At 39.7% G+C, this 13,449-nt stretch overlaps 3 protein-coding genes across 3 annotated transcripts; all 3 read left to right on the top strand.

The window, feature by feature from the left end:
- The first annotated feature begins 450 nt into the window (after positions 1-450).
- LOC134182909 (ankyrin-3-like) lies at positions 451-5,963 on the top strand. The gene is made up of 7 exons (XM_062650350.1): positions 451-480; positions 2,365-2,367; positions 2,414-2,503; positions 2,560-2,633; positions 3,931-4,081; positions 5,777-5,890; positions 5,946-5,963. The coding sequence occupies exons 1-7, from the start codon at positions 451-453 to the stop codon at positions 5,961-5,963; spliced, it is 480 nt and encodes a 159-aa protein (XP_062506334.1).
- A 1,327-nt stretch (positions 5,964-7,290) lies between these two features.
- On the top strand, positions 7,291-11,251 carry LOC134182908 (uncharacterized). Its single transcript, XM_062650349.1, has 5 exons — positions 7,291-7,329; positions 7,555-7,665; positions 7,734-7,803; positions 10,441-11,190; positions 11,241-11,251. Exons 1-5 carry the CDS (start codon positions 7,291-7,293, stop codon positions 11,249-11,251), a joined length of 981 nt encoding a protein of 326 aa, XP_062506333.1.
- Positions 11,244-13,448, top strand: LOC134183247 (uncharacterized). Its single transcript, XM_062650738.1, has 4 exons — positions 11,244-12,687; positions 12,746-12,793; positions 12,948-13,217; positions 13,282-13,448. Exons 1-4 carry the CDS (start codon positions 11,268-11,270, stop codon positions 13,293-13,295), a joined length of 1,752 nt encoding a protein of 583 aa, XP_062506722.1. The 5' UTR covers positions 11,244-11,267; the 3' UTR covers positions 13,296-13,448.
- Position 13,449: the final 1 nt, after the last annotated feature.

The raw sequence follows: 13,449 nt of genomic DNA, 5'->3' as shown, positions 1-13,449 counted from the left end.
TAGTTAGCTCTGCTAAATAGTCCATTCAAGAGGGAAGGAAGTCCAAGAATCACTTTTATGTCACTTTGCTGCCAAGAGGGCACATCTGACTGCAAGCAAGCTGTGAAGCAAGTTGCCTGATCTACAACACTGATTAGAAGAGCTTGCACCCTACCATCTCACAAGCTATAAATACATTTACTTAGCTCATTAATTATTAACTCTTACATCTGCAATTGCAATAACGTTGTTTTGCTGGGTTTGTATTAGCATTCTCATCACTGATTATTCTTTATTGTTAGACCAGGTGTTTTGGTTTGAGTGGTTGGAATTGAGTGAAGAATGGACCTCCTTTTCTGAACTAGCGCAGCAGTGCCCAGATTGCTTATTTTTCTCGTCCTTTCATTTCCCTGCCATCTGACGGGAATATACAATTAGACACTGCATTGATCTTGACATCACTTATAAGACATGTTTAACCCTGATTTCAGACAAGCCAATGTATGTTACCAAAGTTCAGACCAAAGACCATCGGACCGACTTGACAGAGTTGAAACTTGTACGGACACAGTACTACAGCAGCTGCAATAGATCCATGCCCATCTCTGATGTTTGGAGTAGATGAACTCTAATTTACATGAACTGCAGTCTGTTGTGTAGAACTGACAGAAACAAAGCGATAGGATTCCAGAACATGAATATAGATAAGCAGGGTTCGAATAATGTGTTTGAATCTGGTCGCCAGTTTGGCCATGTAGAGGAACGGTTGGTTGCCAAACTTTCACTAGTTTCTAGTTCAGAGATTCCAGAAGTAAACAAGTCATTAATATCACTGTTGAGACCTTTCCCAGATTATCATGTTTGACATTAAATTAAGACGTAACTAGGAATTTGCAGTAACGTTGGATGAACATTGTAGATAGCAAGTAAACACATCAATGTACAGTATTATGCTTGGGATTCTTTCTATGTAATACTATGAGTATTCATATTTATCCTAACTTTCAACTAATTGTATAGCTACAAGCAAACAAAAATGTGGTTTGTCATCACATCGACATCGTGGCAATCCATCCCATAATGACATGAGCATTCTTTGGTTGAGTAGATAAGAGCGTTTCTTCTCTTCTGACTCAGTGCCACTATTGTTGTTGAGAACAGTACATCCGGCTACTGCATGTAACCCCACCTGTCTTATGGCTAGCTGTGCTAATCTCTGGAACACAAGTGATAAATTTTTGTTATTGTAGTGCTTCAATAGCGCGTGGCATCATTCAACATCTAGATTTTAGAACTGGACATGCAGAAACTTTTTGTCTGAACAGACTTTCTTAGTAGCACTAGGAGACGTACGAGCTCCTGAACGTATTTGGTAGTTCTTCTTATAGAAAGACAATCAGGCAGCTTGCTGTGGAAAAAGCTGTTTGTTTTGCATTTCCGACGTTCGCCATTTGCAAAGACCTACATAATAGTTTTCATTTGTCTCAATTCAAGATGGTCAGATTTTTTGTTCCTTTAAACAGCGTAGAAAAGAATCTAAATAGGCGGTTGTCGTCACCTTCAACTACGATTGACTGCAGATTTCGTGTTTCATTTGGGAGAAGCTGCTGCGTAATGACGTCTCATCGATGATAGAGCTGTTGACTTGGATTTGCTGGTGTAGCGTATGAAGAACAGGAGTAACCGCGATTGTTTAAAGAATTAAACATGCCTTCAGGTCTTTAGGTGGGTTTGTCTGGAGCTGATGACAGAGACCAGTGAGATCAGTACAGGCAGTGAAGTCCATAAAAATGTTGATCAACCAGAGAATAGCAACAACTTGCAATAGATTGCTAGGTGATACGTTGTTACGTGATATGTACAAAGGTGCTAAGTAAACGGCCTACTTTGCAGTGTGCCACTAAATGGTAAACTTAGAAAATGGCAACATATTGTAATGCAAAACATATCTGCTGAGCAGGTGGTTCGCATCCAAGAGCCGAAAGACTGAAATTTACCAAACATTTCTAGTCGCCAAATTAGCGACTTGGCGACCGGATTTTTTGAACCCTGACTGATAAGACTTTTTAATTAATTAATGTAGAACTCAATTGGTGATAGAATCTTTTTTACATAAACTGCACTGATCAAGCCACTCATGCACAAGCTGGATTTCTGTTTATTGCAAAATTGTTGAGTAAACAAAGTATTTCATTTCTTGTGTTGATCCTAGTGGGTTGTTGAAACTAGCAAACTGACGTTCTGAGTACCAACTCATTTACCATTTTTTATTATTGTCAACAACCATATTGTTGAATTGACTTATTCAGAAGTTTGTTTGCTGGTGAAATGTTACTTTTTTCTAATGCAATTGTGTCTATGTTGTATATTTTGCATTCATTGTAGTTAGTATTGTACTGATAAATGTTTTTCTAACATTGTGTGTCAACTACAGGAAGGAGAGACAGCTCTACACGTTACTGGTAATGTTGAGGTTTTTGATTATATAGTGGGCATTGGTCTCAACGTTGAAGCTCGTAATAAGGTTTTACTGTTAACATTACTTTTGCTGACTTGTAGTTATTGTTTCAAATTGTTTAGTATGGCTACACACCATTTCTCAGGGCATGTCGTTATGGTCGTTTATCTGTAGTACAACGTCTTATTCGATCAAAGTGCAACAAAGCAGCAACAACTAATGTAAGTTTGTTTGTATGTAACATATTTTGTGATGACATTTTGAACTGTTGTTTGTACATGGGAGGATTGGCAAGTGTCTGTGATGGTAGGAAGTATGTGTGTAACATGATTGCACTGCAGGTTTGGTTCTCCACAGTGTGCAGTGCTTTTTTGCACGTGAGGTGGCAGGGGAGCACGTGAGGGCTGGGAGAGAGAGTGGTTATTGAGTGTTTGCTATTTTATTTGAAGTCGAAATTAGGCGTAAAGACTTGCTTTGTTATTAACGTAGCAGAGTCTCACAGTCATTAGCTCTAACTATCTACTTACAATGATTTGAGAAGCATGCAGTTCATGCAATGCTTGGCAATTGCAAACATGTGTCCTTTGATCAAACACATGTATTGTACGGCAAGCTGTCTGCTTACACTTATAAAGTCTCTGTCTTCATACAAGTGCAGAATTTGATGCAGCAATTCTAAACCAAGATGCGACAAAGACAGCTGAACAGAAACTGCACTTGAAGCTTTGTCATCGGTCGTGCTATTGTGGAAACTGACGGCCTCTTGCATTTTATATTATGCATTTCTTTACGGCAACCTCTTGACTTTGGCCACTTGTCTGAAGCGACAAAGACTGAAATCACTGAAATGTATGCAAAGAATTTTGCCTTAATTGCAATTCAAGAGGGAAGGAAGTCAAAGAATCACTTTTATGTCACTTTGCTGCCAAGAGGGCACATCTGACTGCAAGCAAGCTCTGAAGCAAGTTGCCTGATCTACAACACTGATTAGAAGAGCTTGCACCCTACCATCTCACAAGCTATAAATACATTTACTTAGCTCATTAATTATTAACTCTTACATGTGCAATTGCAATAACGTTGTTTTGCTGGGTTTGTATTAGCATTCTCATCACTGATTATCCTTCATTGTTAGACCAGATGTTTTGATTTAAGTGGTTGGAATTGAGTGAAGAATGGACCTCCTTTTCTGAACTAGCGCAGCAGTGCCCAGATTGCTTATTTTTCTCGTCCTTTCATTTCCCTGCCACATGACGGGAATATACAATTAGACACTGCATTGATCTTGACATCACTTATAAGACATGTTTAATCCTGATTTCAGACAAGCCAATTTAGGTTACCAAAGTTCAGATCAAAGATCATTGGACCGACTTGACAGAGTTGAAACTTGTACGGACACAGTACTACAGCAGCTGCAATAGATCCATGCCCATCTCTGATGTTTGGAGTAGATGAACTCAAATGTACGTGAACTGCAGTCTGTTGTGTAGAACTGACAGAAACAAAGCGATAGGATTCCAGAACATGAATATAGATAAGCAGGGTTCGAATAATGTGTTTGAATCTGGTCGCCAGTTTGGCCATGTAGAGGAACAGTTGGTTGCCAAACTTTCACTCGTTTCTAGTTCAGAGATTCCAGAAGTAAACAAGTCATTAATATCACTGTTGAGACCTTTTTCCAGATTATCATGTTTGACATTAAATTAAGACGTAACTAGGAATTTGCAGTAGCGTTGGATGAACATTGTAGATAGCAAGTAAACACATCAATGTACAGTATTATGCATGGGATTCTATGTAATACTATGAGTATTCATATTTTATCCTAACTTTCAACTAATTGTATAGCTACAAGCAAACAAAAATGTGGTTTGTCATCACATCGACATCGTGGCAATCCGTCCCATAATGACATGAGCATTGTTTGGTTGAGTAGATAAGAGCATTTCTTCTCTTCTGACTCAGTGCCACTATTGTTGTTGAGAACAGTACATCCGGCTACTGCATGTAACCCCTCCTGTCGTATGGCTAGCTGTGCTAATCTCTGGAACACAAGTGATAAACTTTTGTTAGCACTTCAACAATAGCGCGCGCATCATTTAACATCTAGATTTCAGAACTGTACATGCGGATACTTTTGTCTGAACAGACTTTCTTAGCAGCACTAGGAGACGTACGAGCTCCTGAATGTACTTGGTAGTTCTTCTGATAGAAAGACACTCATGCAGCTTGCTGTGGAAAAAGCTGTTTGTTTTGCCATTTCCGATGCTCGGCGTTTGCAAAAGATCTACGTAATAGTTTTTATTTTTCTTAATTCAAGATGGTCAGAGTCTTTGTTTCCTTTTTGAACAGCGTAGAAAAGAATCTAAATAGGCAGTTGCCTTCCTTTTCAACTACGATTGACTGCAGATTTCGTGTTTCATTCGGGAGAAGCTGCTGCGCAATGGCGTCTCATCGATTATAGTGCTGTTGAGGATTTGCTGGTGCAGCGTATGAAGAATAAGAGTAACTGCGATTGTTTGAAAAATTAAACGCATCTAATAGACCTAAATTAAATGCAAGAATAGCAACAAGTCACAATAGATTGCTAGGTGATACGTTGTTACGTGATATGTACGAAGGTGCTAAGTTAGACGGCCTACTTCGCAGTGTGCCACTAAATGGAAACTTAGAAAGTGGTAACATATTGTAACGCAAAACCTATCTGCTGAGCAGGTGGTTCGCATCCAAGAGCCGCTGCCACAAAGACTAAAAACTACCAAATATTTCTAGTCGCCAAATTGTTGACCACATTGCTGGTTTAGTCACCAACCACCTAGAAGTTGTCGTCATATGGTGTCTTGGTGACTGGATTTTTTGAACCCTGACTGATAAGACTCTTTAATTAATTAATGTAGAACTCAATTGGTGATACAATCATTTTTACATAAACTGACTGATCAAGCCACTCATGCACACACACTGGATTTCTGTTTATTGTAAAATTGTGGAGTAAACAAAGTATTTTTCATCTGGTGTTGATCCTAGTGGGTTGTTTAAACTATCAAACTGACTTTCTGAATACCAACTCATTTATCATTTCTTTTTATTTGTATCAACAACAATATTTTTGAATTGACTTATTCAGAAGTTTGTTTATTGTTCAAATGTTAATTGGTTCTAATGCAATGTGTCTGTTGTATATGTTTGCATGTCTGTTGTATATGACAGCAAGCAGTTGCTGCTGTATGATAATAGTCTGTGTGTTGGTGCAGTATGACTGCATGCGGTTTTAGTAGTATTGTAAATTTTGGTTTTGTCTGTTTTTGTATCTCATGTAAATTGTTTATTGTTTAGAATGGATCAACAGCATTACATCTGATCTGTTCAGAGTATGGTCTTAAGAATGACCATTTATCAATTGTCAAGCTGTTGACATCATTGAGAGTTGATGTGTCAGCTAAGAACAATGTATGTAGACACTTGTTGTATTTGGTTTAAAGTATTTTGTGCTAATATGTTTTAGTTGTTCTTTGAGCTCTAATGTAAGATAATAAGAGATATGGCAGATGTGAGCAGTTAGTATTCAGTGTTCTTTCCATGAATTTTTGGTCAGCTCGCAAAACAACTGATTGTCCAGTGGCGTGTCCACTTTTACCAATGTATTGAGTGTAGTCCAACTTCTCAATCAGGATATCCTGAATAACTTGTACAAGGCCCTAGGAACACGTCTAGACAGATCGTGTTAGAGCTCATTGCCTTGGTGGTTTTTTGTGTGCATTCCAGATTAGGTTCCACCTGACTGATTAAAGAACAGTATTAACCAATAAACAGCTGAAGGTAGAGAGACATCTCGCTGACTGATCTCCATGTGTAGCTAACTGATAATTAATAATTGGTAAATGCTTGAGAAAGCTTGTTTTCACTTAACCCACTCTTGTGGGAGGAGTTAGATGGAAGCTTTGGGGTGTTAAACTGTGAGCAATAAGAGCCAGATTATTCTTTCTTATGCTGACATTTGTAGATATCGTCCATCTGACTGGAATTGATGGATCATATCAGACTCAAACGCCACTGTCTCAAATTCCAGCCACATTTTCAATTTGCTGTGCTCTTCAGCCAGCAGTTTGCTGGCTTGGCCGGCTCTGTGTTGAACTCTGTTATTGTATGGTTAAATGTTTATGGGTCAGTGATGAGAACAAGAAATGAAGACTATGATGATAATATATGAATGTCGTGTGACATTTTATCTCAACTGCTAAAGCAACAAACATGAACTGTTGAGTTGCGATGATTTCAATGAATTACGTTTTGCATTTGCACAGTGTAGTGCATTTTAAAGCCAACAGATAAATCAAATAATAAATTTGCAATCAAATCGTTTTCATTACTTTCAATCATTTAGCAGGCAAATTGTTCATTTGTCTGTTTTTGCAACCAGAATGTGCTGAGAAAGAGGAAACAGAAAGAAATCAATTAGTGTTAGTGTGTGGAGTGTGAATGGAGGATTAAGTTGCTGTACACTTGTTTGAAGGTGTGTGTTTGAGAGAACAGATGGCAGTTTGCTAAGCTGTCGGGGAAGCTTGTAAACAGATGACATTGACGTTGTGGACAATTCCTTGGTTGTATACAATATTGTCAAGTAGAGAAGTGAAGGAAGATGCTTTGTATTGTGATGAACTTTCTATTGTCAATTTCTAGTGGTTAGGTGATGGTGTTGATATTTTCTGGTGTCACTGTATGGAAATGGGAGAATATTTATTGAAAGCATACACTGATAATGATCTTGTTTGAAGTGCTGATCATAATGTTGATGTACATTTAGAGTAATTAAATAATTTTTATGGGTCAGTCACATGACTGCATAGGATATGGATATGTGGTGGTTTGAAATGATGAGTGACAGAGTGGTGAGCATTGATTTAGTGAATGTGTGATTAGTAATACAACTAGTTTGTTTGTTACTGTATGAACAACAGATAACGAACGCTGGATTACAGTAACTGTGTTTTAGCATTAAATTTGTAAATAATTTATGTTGTTTAATGAACATGTATGTATATATACATACTAGTAAGGTATGAGGTGTTGCTGTTTATTGCACCAATAACAAACACTGTGCTTTTATTGGACAGGCTGGCAAAACTGTAATTCAAGTAGTAGAAGAAAACCTGAAGTCAGGTTGGGGCATTCGCGAAGAAATTCGTTCTGCTATTTTTTCCCATCTGAAGGAATTCATCGAGGAAGTGTGATCTGATTGTTGTGTAGTGTAAATTTTGTGTATTAACTATAACTTGTTTATGTGTGATGTTAGAGTGCTGTTGCAGCTGTAAATCCATCACCAGATGTTGTAGAAAGTGCAAACATTGATGTTCAACTTCTCAGTAAGTGAGACAATCGTGTGCATTATGACGATGTCACACAATAGCCAATACTGTATATGTAAACACCTTTTGTCATGTATAATGATTTTTCCTATCCCTTGAAGTAACAGCGTACTAATGTTAGAAGAGGTGATTATTTTCATTATCACACAAGTTCATCTCACCTAATATTCTTCTAGTAGATTGTCAGTATTTATTTTTATTATATTTGCAACTGCCAACAGAGCATTCAACTGACCAACAGAAATTTGTTTAGTTTTTATTGATTTATTTATGTGATACCTAAATTAATATCTGAATGTTGTATTGGCTTTTCTTTGTATGGAAAGTCAATACTGCATGTGATCATTGTTTACAATACCGTATAAGATGAAACATTGGCAGGAATATATATTGGCGGTTTGCTAAGAAATTGATGGACAAAGCATATTGGCAGATTTTATTTTGGCAGTCGACATCGTTGTTTGATAACTGATGTACGTCTCACGATAAGTGGTCATGGAGGAGTTTGTGATTGACAGCTGTGTTCGTGGCTAACATTTCCCTAACTTACTTGTCTCCGACTACTGCATAGTGACGAAGAACTGCTTTGTGTTAGTACAATGAACGGGACTCGCGTGAACGTGACAGTTCAGCTTCATCCATAGTCTTATGGCCTCATTCGTAGGCAGAACAGATGGCAAGCAAGGACTCATCGGTGTGACGTACCACTTGATATGATGCCTGGTCCACGTGGACGGTCACGTCAACATATCCTGGTAGCCAAATTAATGGCGGATTTTATATTGGCAGTCGCTGAAAAATTCACCAATTTGCCGAAATAAATTCCCGCTAATATTTCATTCTAAACTGTAGTTTTCAGCTATGGTGACGTTATAACTTGAGTTGATGCTGTTTCGGTCAGTGAGTAAAGCTTGATATGGTTAAGCAGTTATGAGTGAGTAGCAGGAGTTAATCGTCATCTCATCACTTGGAAGAACTTGATGCCTGGAATTTCCAACACAGTGGCCAGCCCAAATGACCGCCCACTGGGCAATTTTTGGAATTGTTCTCATTCACAGCGTAGGGGCCGCTAATGAGAATCAAGATGGTAGAGTGGCGGCCAAAGTTGATCAATATAATATTCCGAGTCTGTATTAGTAACATGCCTTACCATACTATAGTGCACATACAGGTTTGGCAACTAGACAGCGGTCTTACACTGTGGATTAACAAAGGAACCTATAAAGAAGCACCTGACAAGAAGCTTAGGAGGGCCGTAAAGTCTGGTTGCACTCGTGAAGGAGCACTGTCTCAATTGCCCTCGAACTCCAGAATGTCGTGCTCACTTGAAAATAGGTCATTGACTACTTACCTTGACCTCGAGTTCTGCTCCCCGTTCCTCTCGAGCACTTTCACTGCTGTACCTGTCGACCTGCCTGAGAGGAAGGTCGGCGCTGACGAGGGGGCGGAGCCCTGTCATGGAGCCTCACGCGCGCTAAAGGCTGGTGCTTGGAGAGTCCCGGGCTACCCAGACCGGACTCTTTCCCCACCCCGATATTTGACGTAGAACGGCATAGCCGTCTATGGAGAGTCAAGAGAAGAAAGGGAGTGGGAGGGATGGGAAGAACGTCCACACGTGCAAACTGCAAAACGTGCTATGCTACTTCGCATGACCGGGAAAGAAACCTTGCACCACTACTGACTGCAAATGACTCGTGGGAAGAAACCTCATGCCACTAACGTCTGCGCATGACATGCGGAAACACACAAGACTTGCCTATCGTGCACTCCTGCAGCCGATGACTCATCGCACGCGCTGTCAAGGCGGAGTCAACTATGTGTAACTCCGTTAAACATTATTTTTTCAAGTTTAGTAAATATAGAAAGTTTTGTTAAAAGTTTAGATTAGGTAGCTGTAAAGCAAGAATATGCGAAGTGTATATTTGGTAGGCTATAATAAAGACAATTAAGTCTCGTTTATATGGCATGTTTGCACCAAGTCACGTGACCTGGATGTTCAAGTAAGTAAGTTCAAGGAAACCGTGCAAGGTATGGCGAAGCCATGAGGGTGCAAGAAGAGTATCTGGACGACGTTGTGTGCCATTAAAACCGAGAAACGCATCTAATAAGTGAAGATACTGACTCTCAGCTGATTGACATGAAAGACAGATGCAAATTTAGACTTACAGCTTTGTGATCGACTTCATGCTGAATCACTTTTCTACGTAATCAGGTTAGCCTCAATCTATTCACCAGTGTCTTAGGACATGTCTAGACATGATCAGATGTTGTGATGGGCCTCACACTTGCTTACTCTGTGGTACTCAAGTCAGTCTACCAATTTCCAGAGTTTCCTACGAACCGCCTGGACGCTTATAATTATTGAGAATGGATATTCTTCCATAAAAATCCCATTTTCTGTATTGCTGTCCTGGGCACTGTTTCGGAAATTTCCTGTAGTTATGGAATGCTGGCATACTATTTCAATGTTTGTTGTGCATTTTTTCAAATCACATTCAACTGTATAGTTGCATATTTTAGTGATACTAGGTGGCTAGTTGTTATCTATTAGAATCTAATTGATATTCATGTTTGTATGTTATGGCTGTTGTGCATTTACTATTGTAATTAACTGTTGTCATCACTTTTTCATAGGTGCTATTGATCGTCTGGGTCCATCTGTGAAATCTGATTACGAAAATGCTTTGAAAAAGGGGGAGTTACCAATACTACGAGGAAACATTGATATGTTTGGTGAAGAAGATGCCGGCAAGTCTTCTCTTGGAGATTCATATTTGGACGAGCCGTTTATTGATAAGAGGGAAAGCACGAGAGGAGCACATGTGAAAGTGATGAGAATTGGAGGCGGTTCGAACACGGACTGGAAGGAACTGAAACCAGAAGACAAAGAACAGATCATTGATCAAGTTTTGGTCAGAGGCTATCATGAGTATGTTGAAAAGCGCCGAGAAGGGGCAGCAGACTGTAGAGAAGAAGTAACACAAGACGACGAGGGAGATTCTGTCATCGAGCAGACAAGTCAACCAGCCGAACAACAGCAGGCGAGTAGTAGCAACACTGTAGCTTTAGCAACAGAGAGAAAGACAACCAGACGAGAAGGCAGCATCACAGTATTGAAGAAGTCGCTACACGATTTTCTGTTCTCCACAGAACTAACCGGGGTGCAAGCAGCATTTGCAGATCTACTGCGTCGTGACAAGGCTGAATTAGAGAAAAGTAAAATGATGATGTTGATCACATTGTGTGATCGCGGCGGTCAAGAGCGGTTTCTGATGACGCACGCAGCACTGATGGCAGACAGCAGTGACTACAGTGCAACCGCTTACATGATAGTGATGGACGGAACAAAGAGTCTTGCAGATCCCATACCTCAATGTTTGTTTCGCCCAAAACAAGGAAGCGAACAGTTGGTGTTGGAACGGTTTGGTCCTAAGACGAGACGTGAGCTGTTGGCTTACCACATGAATTGCATCAAGATGGCTCATCCATCAATGAGTGATGGTCCTTTTCTCGGTCAGGACTATGTCAAGCGAGCACCAGTCACATTTGCAGTGTCCACTCGAGAAGACGAAACAAAGAACATGGATCCAAAATTTTTAGAGATACAAGAAGAAATACTGCAAGATGTGGTGCAGAAGAACAAGTTTGGTGATCACATGGTGTTGGCAGAGAAAAATCCGAATAAACTGACTTTTCGTGTTGACAACACACGATCTGGCACCAAGAATCGTGATCCGGTGGTGATGAAGGTGAAGGAGATATTTGTAGCAATGGTACAGTCACTGTGGAGTCAACGACAGGCTATTCCTTTGCCGTGGGCAGTTCTGGATAAATTGTTGGGCAGAGTGTCTCAACTGGCAGGCAACGAAGGCAAAATACTCGACATCGATGAAGTGTGCGAGTTGGCTCGAAAATTCTGTGATATTTTAACAGTTGGAGAATGTCGATCGGCACTGAAATATTTGTCGAGTTTGAGCACGATTGCATTCTATTCAAATGTAAGTGAGTTAGAAAGAAAGGTTTTCACTGATCTACAGTGGCTGGTCAATGTCCTCACTGTGTTTGTGACCATCTTTGATAAGAAAAACATTCCTCCATATTTGTGGGACGATATTGACAAAGTGGAGAACGAAGGATTGATGTCTTGGCGTTTGGCTCAGTATTTGCTAGAGAACGAAGGGGTCAACGAGAATCAGTTTGTGGCCATCCTTCAAGTGATGCACCTATTCGACATCATCTGTCCCATGAATATGTCACCCGAGATGCCGAAGTCTGTCTTGGCAGTTGGGCAGTCATTTTTCATTCCCTGCTTGTTGGCACAAATATATGAGAGGCAGATGGTATGGCAACAGAATGTCGGTTCTACTCGGTTTCCTCCATCTCTCATCTTTCGTCCCGAGGGATTTGATGCGACTCCCGAGGTGATCTACTTTCGCCTGGTGTCTCGTTGTGCCAGTGAATATGCCCATCCTCGTCCCATTCTGAAAAGAAGATATGCTGTCTTCCATGTGAATGATGATCTTGAGCTCGATCTGGAACTGGTTTATCATAAACTGCGTTACATTATTGCTACTGTCTACTTTCCAGATGATGAAATTTGTATGAATGAGCTGAAACAACAATGTAGCATTACTCGTCGTTTTCTTATTCGTCAGCTAAATGAGGTCAAGAAAAGAGGATTGGATGGCATCAAATTTACTGTTTGTGTTAAGCCTCCACCAACCAAAGCTGAAGTAGCTGATTTAATAGATGACGATTGTCTTGTGTGCATTGATGAATATCCACAACGAAGAAGTTTGTTAGATCGGAAGAATGAGCGTGTGCCACGAAAGCAGTTTCCTACCTTGGATCTCTGGTTTAATGACTCAGGGAAAGTCTCTGGTAAGTGTGAATATTTGTAATCATTGATGGTTATTATATTGCTGATGTGATGTTACAGATGGTGCAATTGGATGTGATGCAAGACAACAAGACGAGCCACAGACAAGTGAGTAGTTTTGCTGTTGTGTTTTGTTGTGTGAGATCTCGTTTGTGTCATTGTTTGTTTAGCTAAGAAGTAATTGTGTATACAAATATCTCTTACTTATATGATGTTGATTCGATGTGTGGTTATACAATTAATGTAATGTGCTTGTGTGTAGGATACTCACTTGATTTTGATACAGTGAGAAATGCTGTTGTTAAATACGGCTTTAACCAGTGGTACGAGATTGGACTCAATTTGGAACTAAATGGCAATGAGATCATAGATAAAACTCATGTAATACCTACTCCCACTGGCAAGTTATTAGCTGTCATTGAGGCAAAAAGGGTGAAAGATGGAAGAGTGAAAACAGCAGAGGACATGTTGAGGGCATGTTATTACATACCTACACCAATTGGGAAACAAGTCACAGATGAATTGAAGAAAGGTGAGATTTTATGTGAACGTGAACGAGTGGCTTGACTTTGACAAACTTTGCTGTCATTATTTAGAGAGAAAAAGGTAGGCGAGTAGCAACAGGAGGCAATGATGGCAGTGAACACTACTGCAGTAGTATTGTTGATATCACTATGGTATATTGGACATTTATATTTATCAAAAGAAAATGTTGTGAATGTTTCTGTTGCATTTTATTATGAAATACAATTGATTGTTTGAAT

The sequence above is a fragment of the Corticium candelabrum genome, chromosome 8 (genome assembly GCF_963422355.1).
Source record: "Corticium candelabrum chromosome 8, ooCorCand1.1, whole genome shotgun sequence".
Lineage (NCBI taxonomy): Eukaryota > Metazoa > Porifera > Homoscleromorpha > Homosclerophorida > Plakinidae > Corticium > Corticium candelabrum.
This window is presented reverse-complemented; position numbering and strand designations above follow the sequence as displayed.